The 17397-nt window shown below is 36.9% G+C and overlaps 1 protein-coding gene across 1 annotated transcript; it reads right to left on the bottom strand.

The window, feature by feature from the left end:
• Positions 1 to 206: 206 nt before the first annotated feature.
• LOC144702497 (uncharacterized) lies at positions 207 to 1802 on the bottom strand. The gene is made up of 2 exons (XM_078574555.1): positions 886 to 1802; positions 207 to 798 (listed from the first exon to the last, which is right to left on the bottom strand). The coding sequence occupies exons 1-2, from the start codon at positions 1800 to 1802 to the stop codon at positions 207 to 209; spliced, it is 1509 nt and encodes a 502-aa protein (XP_078430681.1).
• Between the last annotated feature and the right edge of the window lie 15595 nt (positions 1803 to 17397).

Below are 17397 nucleotides of genomic sequence, written 5' to 3'. Positions count from 1 at the left end.
TCACATATAAATTAATTAATCAAGGAATGATTCAACCTAGTTGATTGGTTGGGTTTTCAGACCATTGGGTGCAATGTTACACCTCATGCTTTAGAAGATATAAATATGTCAACTCTACCATGGACAGTGGCGGAGCCAGGATTTTGCACCAGGGGGGGCTCACCCAAAAAATTCAAAAAGAGATAATGTATTTTCAGAATGAATAGTTACACTCTTCGCGATTTCATTGCGTTAAATCCACTGACGACACTATCAATGGGGATGTTGCGGGCAATTCCCTTTTCTATGTACATCGTAAGAAGATCAACTAACCATGAATCACCCATCGATGTCCTCAGCCTGGTTTTCACAATATTAAGAGCAGAGAAAGATCGCTCCGTTGTGGCTGTTGAGACGGGCAATGTAAGAATTAGTCGAATAAGGCGAGTGCAGAGAGGAAAGTTGACACTAAGTCCGCTCTTGATGACGATGGGAAGCAGATCAGCGATTGACTTAAGTTTGATTCCGAAATCCCGATGGGATATGAGAGTGGACTTAAAGGAACGGAGTTCTGATTCCAAACCCAGGCGATCAATGTCCGAGAAATCTTCTGAGTACACTTTTGCAAGGCGAAGGATTTTCTGGCAGTCGAAATGATGGAAGTTGTCATTTGGTTGCATACATGATGCTAAGTCCATTAACTCACCCACAATCTCACTAAACCGACAATCAAGTTCAGAACGGAGTTGGTCAAGAATTGGAATGAAAACCTCCAGCCGATAATGATCTTTGTAGGATAGTTTGGGACTTTGAGGCGGTCTGCCACGCATGCGTCTTCAAGATGGTTGCCAGTGTTCATCTAATGGCGGGACTATGATACCATGCAAAAAAGAGAATGCCACCGACCTATCAAGAATGCCTGGGAACCCCTCATCTCTGATAGACTGAATTTCCAACTTTGCAGACTTAACCATCGCACATGCATTCACTAAGTCTTGGTCTTTCTTCTGAAGTGATACTGAGAGCGTATTGGTAACGGTCAAAACTTCTGTCATCAGCATCAAACCAAACGTGAACTCAAATGATGAGATCTTCTCTAGTAGATGATTAGCCTCGACATGTTTTTCAGGTGCAACAACATCTTCAGCAACCATTTCAAGAACATCACAGATTGCAGAAAACAAATTAGCGATGGTTTTCAATGCCGACAATCTGCAGTTCCATCTAGTGGAAGAAATCGAACCGAGACTTCTCATCTGATTTTGCCCCTTACCAGTAACAACGTCCCCTAATTCAATGGCTTTTTGGATAAATTCGGCATGAGAGCTCCGAAGCGCATCGTTCCGTTTGCATGATGCTCCGCAAATGTTGAAGATATGTTGGACTGAACAGAAGAACTGGGCGATAGAATGAACCTCAGTCGCCACGGCAACAATAACAAGGTTCAGCCGGTGAGTGAAACAGTGAATATAAAAGGCAAATGGAACCTGAGATCGAACAAGGGTCTGTAAACCATTGAATTCACCTCTCATGTTCGAGGCACCGTCGTAAGCTTGCCCGCAGAGACGTTTAATGTCCAAGCCAAAACAATGAACGAATCCCAGAAGATGCTGAAATAACGTCTCAGATCTTGTATCTTCCACGTGAATGGCGCCTGCGAACCTCTCAAAAATTTCTCCATGCTGATCGACGAAACACAGAATGACGCTCATCCATTCCTTCGTGGACTCACATCTGGCTTCATCAACAGCCAAGCAGAAATATCCATCACCGAGCTCTTCCCTGATTGTTTGTCTTACAATATCTGCAACAGCTTTTGTCATCTCCTTTTGGACATCGGGAGATGTATATTTGCATTCTTAGGCAGGCGTGTAATTGACTTTCGGAGATCTGAGTCATTGTGTACCAAGAAATCCAATGTTTCAAGAAAATTGGCTCTATTCAAAGATTCGTGGCTTTCTTGGTGACTGCGGAAGGCCAGGCCTTGTAATGCCAGATGAAGAAAAACCTTGGCAGTGGCGATAACTTGGGCAGCTTGTGCTGATTTCTGGTCACCATCTAAGCGACTTAGAATGCAGGGCAAGACTTTAGCCTTTTGTCTTTCCATAGTGGCAATCGCATCGGTATGGTCGATAGAGTTGTTGTGCTGAATGAGGCCTTTGTTTTTCTCCAAAGCATTTTTCCATCGCTTAAAACCACCTGTGATGAATTGAGAGCTTGAGCGAGCTGTCTGTTTTGAAGGACATAACAGATAGCACACAAAGCAGAACGCGCTGTCATTAGCAATGGAGTACTCTAACCATGCGAAGCGCTGAAACCAACTCGCAGAAAAAGACCTGCCTGTCTTCAAGTCGACCGGATACTTTGATAAGCGAGGCTGGAAGGGGCCGAGCTCTAGGTACTTGTCAATAAGAGTCTCTTCACTGACAGATTGGCTGTGAAGCAAATTCCTCATTCCAAGATCTGGTTCCAAGCCATCCTCGGTTGAAATTGGATTGTAGGCAATGGGAGAGATAGGAACAACAACTTCTGATTCCGTAGTGGGCAGCAATGTGGCACCGTCAGCTGGTGTTTCAGTAATTGGTGCCAAAGGATGCTCCGTTTTTTGTCTTTTGAAAAAGAAGCTAGTGATTGAGGACTGCAACCTGTTTTCTGATCTATGCCTTCCTTTTTCCATGGGGAAACATGTCCACAGATGCTTTTTGTATAGTAAGGCGATGCTGCAGTTGCTGAAGTTCTCAAGATAAGAGTCGATCAAAGTGAGAGCATGCTGATAAACGTCAGGCTGGCCGGAAGCAAAAGACAAGAGATTGTTGTGATCAAATCCTAGATCGTCCAACTCTTTCTTGAGATTAATCAGTGATTCCTCTTGAGATAGGCTACAGGAATTCATGGCAACATAATAGAGCAAGAGCGAGGCAGCTATCAGGTGTGAGACTTCGAAAAGAGACGAGTAAGGGAGGAGTGATGCCTTGAGAGAGGGGTTAGGGGTGCTGCGGCTGGGCTCCGGTGGGGCTCTGGCGGGAATTCGACGGGGCCCTGGCGGGGATTCGGCAGGGCTTTGGCGGGGATCTGGCGGGGATTCAGCAGGGATTTGGCGGGGATTCGGGCGGGCGCTCCTTTCCTCTCTCTCTCTCTCTTTCCCTCTCTCTCTTTCTCTCTCTAAAGAGAAATAGAGAAGCTCTCCCCCGACCTGAATAAATTTAATAGGGGGTGGGCCCCCCCTACTAAATTTCTTCAGGTCATTTTTGCTAGGGGGGCTGGGCCCCCCCAACCCCCCCTTGTCTCCGCCACTGACCATGGAACCTTATCACCATTGTTTACTATGTAAATGTAGTCCCTCATCCTCTTTATGCTCATAATATAAGAAGGTATATTCAACTATCAAACCCTTTAGGTTCATTTGAGTCATTCTAGAATTCTTCTCCATTATATCACTTGCTTTTGCAATGAATTCCTTGAATTGTCTTCCTTGAGCTGACTCCTCTTATACCAAGAGAAACAACCCCATCTTTACAACTTAATTATCTGTGTGAACTTCTTTCTTCCTTTAAACTAAGAAAACTTGAAATTACATCAATGAGAACTCATAAGGTCATAGTAAAAATACAAATTTCTATTCACAAGGATATATTTAATGTCTCAATTCTAAGGGACACTTACATAATAGCGACGCCAATGAACCTGATTGAAAATTTGGTGTCATACCATTCAAGGATTTATGCATGCTGATAACATGTAAATTATTGTGAGATTTACTCTTGTTTATGAATTCAAATGTACACAAATGCATGTTATCAACCTTTAAATGATTATACCTATTTTTTATACTGATATTCTGATTTTTGTGGATTTAATCTTATTTTTAAAAGATTTTTTAGACATCGTATCCTTAAAGTGATTTTCTATGAACTTATAAAATGTATTTTTTATGAATTTATACTCAGGGAGATGAATTTTTTAGATCAAAATATATATTTATTATATTTTTATGAATTATTATTGATGTTATAATGATTTATTAATATTTCTTAGCTTTAATATGCTCTTACCATGTGTTGCTATTCGATTTGACGAATGATGACAAATCACGAGTAGCTGCAATGATTAGCAATGCTAATCATTGTGAAAATGCATAATTATTGCATGTAAAATTTAGTAGGGGGGGCCCACCATAATGAGCCAATCATTATTTGACATCAGATGCCCATTATTTGCAGGAGGTGGCATGGACTAATAGAAAAAAGGTATGATTTAAATCATAATAAATGTGATTTGTAAATCGAGAAATAAAATAAGAGAACGAAAAGAAAAGTCAAAGTTGCAATGGTACATGTGGCACACATGTGTACTGCTGCAATTGATTAAAAAAGGAAGTAAACACTGATTTGGCACATGAAAATGCATGCCACATCAAGCAATGATTAGGGAATTTTCACCTTTTTCTGACGAGAATGACACACATCTGTATGTCATTCACAAAAAAAGGGGAATATTAGAACGATGTGCCACCACGTCACAACTATTAAATTAAAAATTTTAAGCTTTTTTGGTCCTTTTTCCCTACAAGTACACATGGCGTTCTTGAGCAAACCATTGCAGAAGATGAGGCAAGCACGCCAATCAATAACTATCTGATGATTGGACAACTTAACTGAAATGGACACTTCCAACTTCAAAGATCAATTGAGCTGAAATTTTCAGGAATGCTTTGTGTTCATCCACTCTTTCTATCCATATCCTCTGACATATACATTGAGGCATGAATCAATGTCAAAATCATCCTTACAATTGCTTCTTACTCATGTGGATTGATCGAAAGATCGTGAGTTTTTGAGATCCATCATGTGTGTTCTTAGTACCCTGGGTGTGTGGGAAGAAGCAATAGAAAAGAGGAGGATCTTACCTACACTCACAAATCACTGTAATCTTTGCGGAGCCAAAGAATCTATGATAAGCTCAATTTATGGTTTATTTTACTGGTCAATTACTGGTTAATTGTGTGAGGATTGAGCTTATGCAACAATATTTATAACCTCACAGCCTTAGGGCGAGTAAGGTGTCGATCCACAGGGAGCAAGTGAACAATAGAAAATATTTTCTTTTTACTTTAGATTATCAGTTCTGAATATTCCATCTTAACAATCAAAGAAATTATCTACTATAAAGTTCATTGAATTTCCTAAGAAAAGTTATGTAAGATGAGTTCTGAGAGTTATGTCACAGAAGTTCACAAATTTTACCCACAGAGTCACGTCTGTGGGTCTGTCAATTCAACAAACACCCGGCGCTCACACGCACGGGTGCGTCCTGCGCACAGCAGCCTCTGCGTGCAGGATGCACCTGCGCGCGGCGGTTGCTGCTCGCATAATGGGCCTACGCGTGGGCTCGGCTGGGCACCGCTTTGCTGCGCACGGGCGAGGCTTGCTCGCTGCGCAGCTGGGCGCAGCTCTGCTGCGCGCGGGCGATGCTCGCTCGCGACGCAGCTGGGCGCAGCTCTGTTGCGCGCGGGCGAGGCCTGCTCGCGGCGCAGTTGGGCGCAGCTCTGGTGCGCGCGGGCGAGGCTCGCTCGCGACGCACCTGGGTGCAGCTCGGCTGCTGCTGGCGGCCTGGCCTGTTAGCGACCTAGGCCGAGGCCTTGGTCACTGGCGGCTTTGGCTGCTGGCAGCTTCTGCTGCTGGCGGCCTTGGCTGAGGCCTTGGTCGCTGGCGGCTTGGGCTGCTGGCAGCTTATGCTTCTGGTGGCCTTGGCTGCTAGCTACTTAGGCTGTGGCCTTGGTTGCTGGTTGCATTAGCTGCTATTGAAGACGAATTCAACCAGATGCAGAGGGTGGATGATCGATCAAGAGTGAAACAAAGGGAAAAATTGAATTGAACAACAACGAACTTGCAATTAAGCTAGAACAAAGAACAATCTTGTTTAGAACGACTGGAAATACTGCTGAGTACCTTCCAGTCCCACATTCGACTGTCTTAGAAGGGAGAAGAAGACTAGAACTGAATTAGAACCCTCACACCACCTGGTGTCACTCCCCTTCCGGCGAGATGGTGATCGTCGTGCTCCAACTATTCCTCAGTTTGCTTCCCTCCCAGCTCCAATGCTCATCAGCTCTTGGAGGGTGCAGAACCCTTCTTCTCCAAGCCCTAGCTTGTTCAGTTGGAAATTCTGGACAACCTCAAAATGAACTCTCAAGAGAGTATTTATAGGTTTCTCTTAACACATGCCCCGGGGGCATTTTCGGAATTTTCTTCTTCTTGAATTTTTGCCAACTCCTCTTGATTCTTGTCGTCCTCCTTTGGTTGTCTTAACCTGTTTCTGAACTTACTAACCAAAAAATGTCAAATATAATCCACTTGATTCGAAGAATCAAGTGGGGTTAGTAATTTTATAAAATAATGCATATGCATGACAACTCACATGAATTAACTAAATATTCTTGATGCTTTGATACTTAAAAGTCTAAATATTTGATGACTTATTGAGAGTCATCAATCTACAGTAAGCATCTTCACCTTACATACCTCTTTCTCGACATTGTCGATATCTTAGTTTGCTTTCATAACACATCTCACCATTCTATCAGCTCCATACATTCCCTAAATCATGACTTACCACCTTCACATCATTATCTTACCATTAACTTTCTCGACAATTATCATATTTGACTCGTTCTCTTCCTCATTCCCATAATTCTTAGTATCATCATTATTTCACTCCTGCATGTACTTGCTCTTCTCAAACCTGAATTATAACGATCTACTAACTATTCTCCTCTACATATTATCACTATCTCACTTCACATTTTCATGCGGCTTTATTTTGTATTAAGTACGTAACTCTTCCCATATCAAATAGTTGTCATATTAAGAACATTAAATGTACGTATATTTAATCACCGTTCCCCGTGGAGGAGATCCGTAGTCATCACTATCAAATATTAATAAGTGGGTACAAATTTATGTTTTTATTGAATAATCTCATAATACGAAGGACAAGTTTAAACCCTAGTTTTGAGATTATCAACATACATTGTCAGTATGTTACTATGATGATAATTAAAAGTTTATTTGCATTAAATTGCTTATATATGTGTGTTATTAATACTTGAATGGTTAAATACATTTTGAGAATCCTTGGTTTGAAATTTATGTACATTTAGGCATTTAAGCAATTTTTCAACGTCACACTGTGAAGGAAAATTGTTATTGGGTCAAAGTATGATTTTTCATGAATTTGTGGCATTACAACTATGAAGATATGAATATTCTTAGTTATAAAAATATACCTATCTGTATTTTATGGACTTATCCTCCATTCTATATGAATTTATTAATGTCTTTTTTGGTTTAATTTTTGTTGCGTTACATGTTGCTATCAGATTTGTTGAATGACAACCAATCATTTATTTTACTTAATGATTGTCAGCAACCAATCATTGAAATTATGACATTATAGCATCACAATTGGTATTTTTCAATAAATTCAATATCAAGACCAATAATGCATAACTTAATATTCAATATTTTATTTTGCCTTTTTAGTTTTTGGCAGGTTAATAGAAGGGGCATTGATCCTATGTGTCATGAAAACATGGCATCACTCATACACGTGGCACACATATGTACTCATGGCACTGATGTGTCTTAAAAGCATTGGCTTCGATGAAAACATGTGCTGACCGTAGCCACGTCACAGTTCTGTTTTTTGTTTTCTTATTAAAATCGTATACTGTCATAAATTTAATTTTGTTTTTCTTCTTCCAAGACTTATAGCATGAGTGGAGCCATTGATAGAGAATGATGAGAAAGATTCCAGGCCAATCATTACATTTAAAGTTGGCCAAAGACAAGAACGTATAAAGTGACATGACAACATTAAAGAGGACAAAGAGAGAGAATCCTTGGTTTAAATCAATGACTAGAAATTATCCAACTTTAGTGTCTGATAGCTGATGATCCAAAAGGCCGATCAAGCAAAAGTTTTGAGGGCAGATTTGTCTTGGTCTCCTTTATCCATTTGTTTGGTTTTGATGCTACTACTGATGTCTGTATGTGATATCCGTTGTTGGATATCGCCGGCACATGTTATCCCAGAAATTATAGATGTAGAAGATATTGTATTTTGATATCGATAATGTATGTTGTTATATGTTGCTGAATGGATAAAAGTTATGGATAAAGTTAGGTGGATATTGACCTTAGATAATGATATCATTTAGCATATAATGATAAAAATATTGAATACGATATCATTACAAATAATGAATATTGTGCAGAATATTGAAATTTTCATCATGAAACTAATGATTCATTTTTTTAAGAAGTAAAAGTTCTGGGCTAGATCATGGACTATGTAAATAACATGATTATGTAGATTAAACAAATGTCTATAGCCAAATTAATGTTCCACATTGAACTTAATCTACAAACTTAACCAAACATACATCGTAATTGGGATGTGTGGCTTGGTTATGGGGTCAACAAAAGTTAGGTGGAGGCTCATAAGGATTTGTTTCAAACTAGCCTAAACCAGTTTGTTTTGCTCCATTGAGAATGAAATAATATTGGTTGTTGTGTCTCTGCAAATTAAGTTAAGCCTACCACTTTTGTCTTCATCAGATTCAAAATCACAGCTTATGGCCTGTACACTTGAGTCCTGTGGTTGCTTCACGAGTGTGTTGAAGTTTTAGACATACACTCAACCATGGTATTCATTGAGGTTGGGCATCTGCTTTATCAAACGACGGCATTATACCTGTAATGTGCTCCATGACACCAATAAGATTTAATGTAAGATTCAAATAGGAAGTGGAATAATTTTAGACTGAAATCATAATTTTAGACTGGTCTTGTGTCACAAATATGATGCTTCGGGAACTACATCGTAAGCCCATTGTGTAGATGCCCCATCACTGAAAAGCTACTGTGACATCAGAAACTTACACAATTATTGGACAATCCACATCCTTAACATAAATTAGAGTTAAAAGTTCACTCATACCTGATATTTCTGGCTGAGCATCAATGTGACTGTCAAGATACATATATGACCATTTTGTTTTTCCCCATGGCGCCAACATTTTATGTAAACGAGTGCCGCAATACTTGAAATTGCTTGTAAGTGATAACTTCTCGACCAGCTGTTGTTGCATAAGCTAATACAAATTCCCGTGTAATCTTTGCTAATGCTTGGTAGACAAGAACACCCTTACTACCCCACAAGGCATGTGTAGTATACCCCCTCCTTGGTGCGTAGTGTATAGGAAGGTCTTGAATTCCTTTAGGGGGGGGGATGGTGATGTGATTCTTATCAATGGTTCACTGCTAAGGGTTTGATTGAGCCAGGACTTTGATGGTTATTTTTATCACATCTTTCATGTACAACAAATGGTGTAGTCGTGAGAATTCCTCAAACATAGAAGATTTCCTTTAAATAAGATGCCTCATCAAAGATTGCCCCCTCATAAAATGGGTCAAGTAACACTACATTGAGGACACCATCATTGTTCCACAACAGTTTCTCGTAGTCAACGTTTTTACTGCATGGTGACGCATGCAACCATCAATGATGCTAACTCATCCTAAGGTGCTCTTGTGTTTGTGAATAATGTGGATTCAATAACCCACATCATGACATCTCCATGTGCAGTGATAATTCCCACACAAGGGGGAGGATATCTCCAACAACTGACTCTGTCAATCAGCTCACATGATCTGTTGTGAATGAAAAAGGTTCCACGAACAAGGTAAACTATTTGAGAAGCTCCCCGTCTTCACATGAGAGCTTCATTTGGCTCCCCCCCGGTGTGAAGAATGTAGCCCCTCCATGAATCACACTTCTATTTGTTGTTGCTTCATCTTGCATTTTGTGCACACTACTCTGCTGTGTTAGGCAATCAAGTGGCGATAACCTTGGCTTCAATTTATGTGTTCTACACAGATCATCATAATATATTTGTCACTTTGTTGTTTAATTAATAGTTTTAACTATTGTTCTCACTTTATTGACTATGTCATTTAGAAAATCAATGCATCTATGCAATGAGATGTCATCTTCCACCCCTTCCACCTTTAATTCATTATCACAGAGGTTGACAATCAAGATGATATCACTCTCCTCCTCAATTATGGGAGTTGTAAACTCTTCAACTTAGCTTGACCGACAATGTTTACTATGTGCGTGATGCGTGGAATGTGTACTTGGTGGTAAATACCTTCTTTCTGTTGCATACTTTTCTCCCTAAATTGGAATCATTCTTTTGGTGCTTGATGTGTTGTTAGTGGTCACTGAAAATACCAGTACTGGAAAGCACATTAAACATTTTCTCCTACAATTAATGAATCTATTACATAATAATACACTTAACATTATTCACTTTAGTCCATGCCAAATTCCTCAAGCACATAGACCAGGATTTATGCAATAGATTCCCCATCATGCTTCCCTTAGAGTTCATGAACGACAAGGGCATGTTCGTGATAGGTCTAATGAGCATGAATCCAGTGAACTGCTATGCCCAAAAAGTCCAAATCTATTCTTCACCATGCATGCATTTTCTGTCACCCACATGCAATCAAGATGTGGTAATGTGCGCAAGATCTCCATCTTCGTCCTCTCAAACAACTTTATCATCCATGCCTTATGACCCATGACTAAGAGAGGGCACCTCAGTTTATGTCGTATATCCCCATGGATCCTTCCACGCATCACTATCAACCCAAATGCCATGGCAAGTCGATGAGATAGACTGGCCAACTAATGACATCCTTCATCTCTTCTGGCATTCGACCCCTCGAGAGTCACTTTCCGCTAAAGAGACCCAATGTTCCATCATATGCTAAGTCATAAATATCACATTGTGTATTTGTGTTGCCCTTATGTCCATCATGTTCTTTGGATGAAAAAATATGAAATGTTGCCAAAATATCCTTGTACTACTATCTATTTTGCACTTCACCTAGACGAATTTTGTCGCGTTCTTGGTGCAAAAAAATTCACATTCATTTGTGGAATACCCAAAAAGTGTAAAAGATTTTAGTGTGGGGGATCGTTTGATTCATCCATCCATCACTGACGCATTAGCGGTATGCTCTGTTGGTAATTCCTTATAAGAAAAATCCTCCTCTATTTGGGCTAAAGTGCTCTCTGCCATCAAAATTGCAGCCGATTGGGAGAACATTAAGTCTTCTATGTAAAGAACTCTATACTATTGTTATTCAAAAAATGAACTCTATGTAGAAAGTAAATGGAAAATGTGTGAATATATCCAAATCAAACTCTATACATTAAATAAAAACTGAAATGGAATAAGCTTGAATAAGTAACATTGAAGAAGATGTGCAAACCCAAAATAGTAGAAAAATACAGTCATATTAATATCTAATATGAAGAGGTGAAGCAACCATGCACAATGTTGTTGATAGGTCGATGACAATTTAATTAAGAATGTAATAGCCTGATGATATATGAATTTGAAATGATAAATCTCAGTTTGCTTTATGATTTTCTTGGATTTCAGATATTTGATAGTATTCTTATGAGATCGCTAAAATAGAATGCTTTTAGAAACAAATAAAATAATTAATATATAACATAAATTAATAAAATGTTTAAAATGTATTATCCATTAAAAATATAAAGCAGAACTAGTGCAATTTGAGATAAAGTATTGAGATTTAAGTTAGCATAACAAAAATTCTAATTGGGAGATCAAATCATTAGATCCAAATTAGGAGATTGAGAGGACAATGATAATAAAAAAATGGAAAACAAATTATGAATAAGTTGTAGATAGCTCAAAGAAAAATAATATTTTATGATCATATTGGTATTTTTTCGATTCAATTTGGGAATAAGTGTATGCTCAATTGACAAAGGGCAATAAAAATGGATTCTCTCAATAACAAACCTTGAAAATCATAAGACATCAATGCCGTCCAAGAAGAGATGCAAGTATCTGGTTAAGATAAAAAAGATCCATCAGCACAAAGGTAAGATAAGTAAGAGTCACCCTTTATGATAAGAGAAAAATGACTGTCAATAAGGGCACAGGATGTTGAGAAGAAAAAAATGACTGTCAATAAGGGCACAGGATGGTGAGAAGAGAAAAATGCAATAATAGTAGGAATGCTGGACCTATCCATTGACATGAATATAATTTTAACATGTTGGATACTTTAGTCATTACCTCTGGAATCATGCATCATCAAAGATTAGTATTCATGAGGAACCATATTAGGTTATTTATACATAACAATCATCATATTTGAAGATAGTTAAAGATATACCAACAACATAGGATATTTAATGACTATATATTTGAAGAAGGATCTTCCTTACAATACACAGGTCTAGAACATAGGAATATTTGATGGTAATGTTTTATAATTAATGTGAAAATGTTTTGTTTATTTTATTCCTATCACTTTTGTGGAAATCAATGGTATATAGTCCCCACATGTCCTCTCGAATTTCATAACCACTTATCCTGAATCCACATGTCCTCTCGACTTTCATAACTACTCATCCATAATCCACATGTCTTCTCGACTTTCATAACCACTAATCCAGAATCCACATGTCCTCTTGGCTTTCACAACCACTAATCCAGAATCCACATGTCCTCTTGGCTTTCACAACCACTAATCCAGAATCCACATGTCCTCTCAACTTTCATAACTAGTTATCCACAATCCACATGTCCTCTCAACTTTCATAACAACTTACCCAGAATCCACATGTCCTCTCAACTTTCATAACTACTTATCCATAATCCACTTGTCCTCTCGACTTTCATACATTGATGGAATTCGTAGAAGGCATTCCTGCGTCCTGTTCCTCTTCTAGATCCATGAGGAAACATGGCAGATATCCAAAATTCAACAACTGGTGGAGAATGATAAACTCATAATTAGGGTAAAAATTGCGTCGTCCTGAAATTGAGTTTAATCAATAATATTATAACCTCTACTCGTAAAATAATTTAATTAGTTACCAATGAGGAAGAGTCATCTAAACAGGGAACATATATTAGGGAAATAGTTCTCTCTATTGGGTGACTTCAAGGAGGTGAGAAGGATTATATATAGCGTACAAGGTAGTGAATGGGTAAAGATAGTGATCATGATAGGGGTAATAATAAGTTAAGAAGATGGGCTGCATATAGTACTTGTAGTGGATCATTATCAAACACGTTGGCACTAGAGGGTAAGAAGGTGTGAAGAGGGAATGTAACTTGAGATTGGAATGAATGATAAAAGGTATCCAATTTACGGTCTTATGAAATAGGGTTTATAGTATAGGAGATGGAAAGATGACACAAGATCATGATGGCGTAAGTGAAACATTAGGAGGGTGATAGATGAAGATGGATATGGATGATGATGAGTGTTGATGATGGATTGATGATAAATGAACTACCTAAATGTGTTGAAGAACAATAAATGTAAGGCAAGAGGCTAACCTTATATCCTTATTTTCTGTTAGGATCATGTCATCTTCCTAATGCAGATCAACCTCTTCACTTCTCTATTGACCCTCAACAAGCACTAGAGACACAAATAGATCCTTGATGGACCTTCAAAACTTCTCTTTCTTTCAATCTGCCTTTATAGGAGGAAGTGAGCTTAAAGATCTTTTGATAGAGATTAAGAACTCAATTTATAGATCCAACCATATGGTTGTATAGAGGACATAAAGAAAAAGCTACCCTTAAAATTTCACTTCAATTCATTTTGGATCGTCAGAGATCAAGCCTGGATGTTGGATGATCCCTTGCTGTTGATTCAATCAAAATATTTCTCTTTCCTCATTGTTGTTAGTGCCCTCAAGTCATTTGGGTAGGGTTTTCTCTTGTCCAGGCATTTAATTCAATGATTGGCTCAGCTTCTTCCTAGTCATCTACGATCTATAGCTCTTGTTGTGACACGTATCACACCTAGAAAAAAATAAAAATAGTAGAATAACAGTATATTATTTAATCATACTATTTAAATAGCTATGTCACACCTGATGTCGTACGCATTAGCGTGGCCCACGTCAGTATGTATACACATGCACTACGTGTATACATGGTACCATGTGTCGCGTGACACGTCAGCACACTATAATCTTTGACTGGCCACAGAGAAAAGAAAAGGTAATTTTGAAATCCACGCTCAGTCTCTGTATGACATTTATCACAAAAAGAATCCTTTTTTATTTAGCCACGTCACCTTGTGCTAGAAAAAAGTAAAAGTAATTTAGTTAAGCTTTAAATGCCATTATGGCATTGCTAATCACGATACCATAACTATTTAGGTTAATGATTGGTTGAAGACAATTACTCGTCATACTTAATGATTGGCTGTTTCCAATCATTATTCCTAATCAAGGATGGTCGCCAATCAACGAATCGAATGGCAACACGTGGCGTTGAAAAATAAAAGAGTTAAAAGTATTCTAAAATTCACATTAAAGTAAATAAGCCCCAAAAAATATAGATGAATATGTATTTCGACTAAGAAAAACCACTACTTTAAAAATTTATATTCTTTTTAAAAATTATATTCTTTTTTAATTTCCTGTCAGAAAAATGCTTAAAAATACGTCAACATGTAGAAAATTCAAAGTATCATTCTAAAAAGAAATTTAATCATTTTAAGCTTGATAACACGCATTATAATCAATTGAATGAAAATAAACATGTAAATACAATCAGGTTAAGCTACTAAATATGTGTATTATTGTAGAACAGATCAACATATACTGGTATTTCTTCACCAAACTATGTCCAAATCTATGTTAACGTACATGAGTAAAGTGAAATCATCGCGATGAGCTTGGGAAAAGCTACCGTGCACATTTTCCTGATTGAAAAAAGCAAGAATGATGGAAATTCAAAGACAATTTTTCTATCCAAATCATGATACATTTGGATCATTGTTTGAGGATTATTTGGAGGGCTTTCAAGAAAGTTTTATCAATTCTTTTAACTGTCTTTGATTGTACGAACTATATTGTAACCCTTCATGTTTCAAGAGCTCTATAAACGATCTGCATTGGATGCCAATATATTGTGAAATCAAAGATTGTTCAAAGGTTACCATAACATTTAATTTGAAATATAAGAGGATAGGGGAATCCTCATTGCAGCTTTGATGAAGCATCACACCTTGCTCACACCAACATCACATGTTCTTCTCACAACAGCTTTGTTTTCAGCTGCTCCCCATCTAAACTCCTTTACCAGCAGCTCCACAGGAAAAATTCGAAGAAGACAGCCCTAATACAGCGCCATGGGGCCAGCCGAGTATATTTTTATCATAGGAACTACATATTTGATTGATAAAATGTTAAATAGGCTTATCAGCTCAATACACATATAGTTATCATTATCTGATATATTTTCTCCATATCAGATGAGGAAACACAAAATTCTTTTAAAGCATGGAGTGGACCCATTATGGATATTTAAATATCTTTTTTCAGAATATCTGCCCTTGTTTGATGTTTGTAAACAGAAACATTATTAATGAAGTAAAACATTTGATAATGGCATTCTTGATTGCAAATCACACTTGAGCTATCTCATGATGATTTTTGTGTTGACGTATCATGTATCATTTTTTTTGCTGCTTGCGTGAAATCTACTTCAAATTTATTGAGTAGCGTCAACGATAAATATGCAGAATGAAATTAATTAATAAAAAATATGTAACTGGCCAAATGTGTATAGTGATTTCCCTATTTCCAATGTCTTCTGTCATGTTTCCAGAAAATACCCATAAAAAATAATGTCCCGTACATCCCATCTACCCATATAAATAAATGGAATCATTTATGAATAATTGAATTCAGAGTAATAATTATTAAACCCCATTGTGCATAATTCAAACACATCATAGGAACCATTGAATATATATAAACTAAAAATATCAACTTAAGAGGTATTGAAAAAAAAATTCCACATCAACGCATATAGTAAATGTAAACAAATAATTCCATTTTATAACTTATATAATGAATTAATATCCTAAACCTATAAATTAATTTTTTTCATGTATATGTTTTAGGACAAGATATCTTTCCAAGTGAGAGAGATGTTAATCAACCTTTTAGTCATAAAAAAATCACTCAAATGAAAGATCCCCTAAGTATTTCTTTTTTGCTCCATTAAACGGATGAGCACAAAATGTACTTCACTAATTTATAACACTTTTCCAAAAAAAAAGAATAATGGAATGTATATTTTAAGAGCAGGAAGATTCATTTTTGTGGACAAAATCTCAAGGTAATTTAGAAAACTTCTTGTAATAATTTTGATGAACATAAATTTATCAAGTTGTAAGTGGTATGCTGAACCTTTGGTCAACACATTTGTACTTGAGTCGTTGAATAGTAAAATGGTAATATCTATATATTATCATATATTAAAAATAAAATTGTAAAATTAAACTTGATGAAATTAATTAGCATCATGTCTTCATGAAGAAAGTTACACTTTTAGTTTAAGGTTTACACTTTAAACCCTTGAGTCATCAGCTCAAAATTTTAGGATCTTAAGATAACCATCTAGTGTATCAATGATTACATATAATTATAAATAACATGGCACTTGTTTAGTCTATTGATGTATTTCACACAAATATGTATGAATTGGCCAATATTGACAGAATTAGTTAAGTCTTATTTAGTCTGTTAAAGGTATTTTTTGGAGTTTTCATCGACGAATTTAGAGAAAATAGAGGTCAATTACTCAATTATAGAAGGTTTGAAAGGGATTTATAAGTCTTAAGTCATAAAAATGAATATACTAGAGAACTTAACATCTAGTTTCTCATAGTTTTCATACCTTTAATGTTTTTTGCTCTGTGTTTTAAAAAAGATCCAAAATAAAAATAACTAGTAGGAATAAAAAAATATGAGAGAACACTAACAAACAGATAAATGTGTAATCGAATAGGGTTGTGAGTCTACAGTTGGCAGTCCAGCTGAACTGAAATATAAGTAAATCACTAGAGAGATAAATAAAAGAAAAATGGAATATGTAAAACCGTCCCATTTTCTCTCTCCCCAACAGAAGGCCATAATCTCATACTCATGTTAAAATTCTTTCCCAAATAACCTTAGGCGGTTATTGTATTTTTCGAGGAAGACAGTAATAATCAGGCAAAGTTGTACAAGAAAAATCTGAATCGATTAAAACGATAATTAAGATAATTATCCAGAAGTACAGACCTTTTGTAAAGTTAAACTAATTAATTATTCTTGATGTAAGTTAGTTGAAATATTGATTATGATGCTTTTTAAATTTTCGTGATAATCATATCTCTCAAAGGTTCATCATAGATGAAACTTCAAAAATGATCTAAAGTTCAAAAAATCATTAGAAAGAAAACATTTGAGAAAAAAGTTAATATGAGATATGTTCACTCTTTT

The sequence above is a fragment of the Wolffia australiana genome, chromosome 4, assembly GCF_029677425.1.
Source record: "Wolffia australiana isolate 7733 chromosome 4, ASM2967742v1".
Taxonomy (NCBI): domain Eukaryota; kingdom Viridiplantae; phylum Streptophyta; class Magnoliopsida; order Alismatales; family Araceae; genus Wolffia; species Wolffia australiana.
This window is presented reverse-complemented; position numbering and strand designations above follow the sequence as displayed.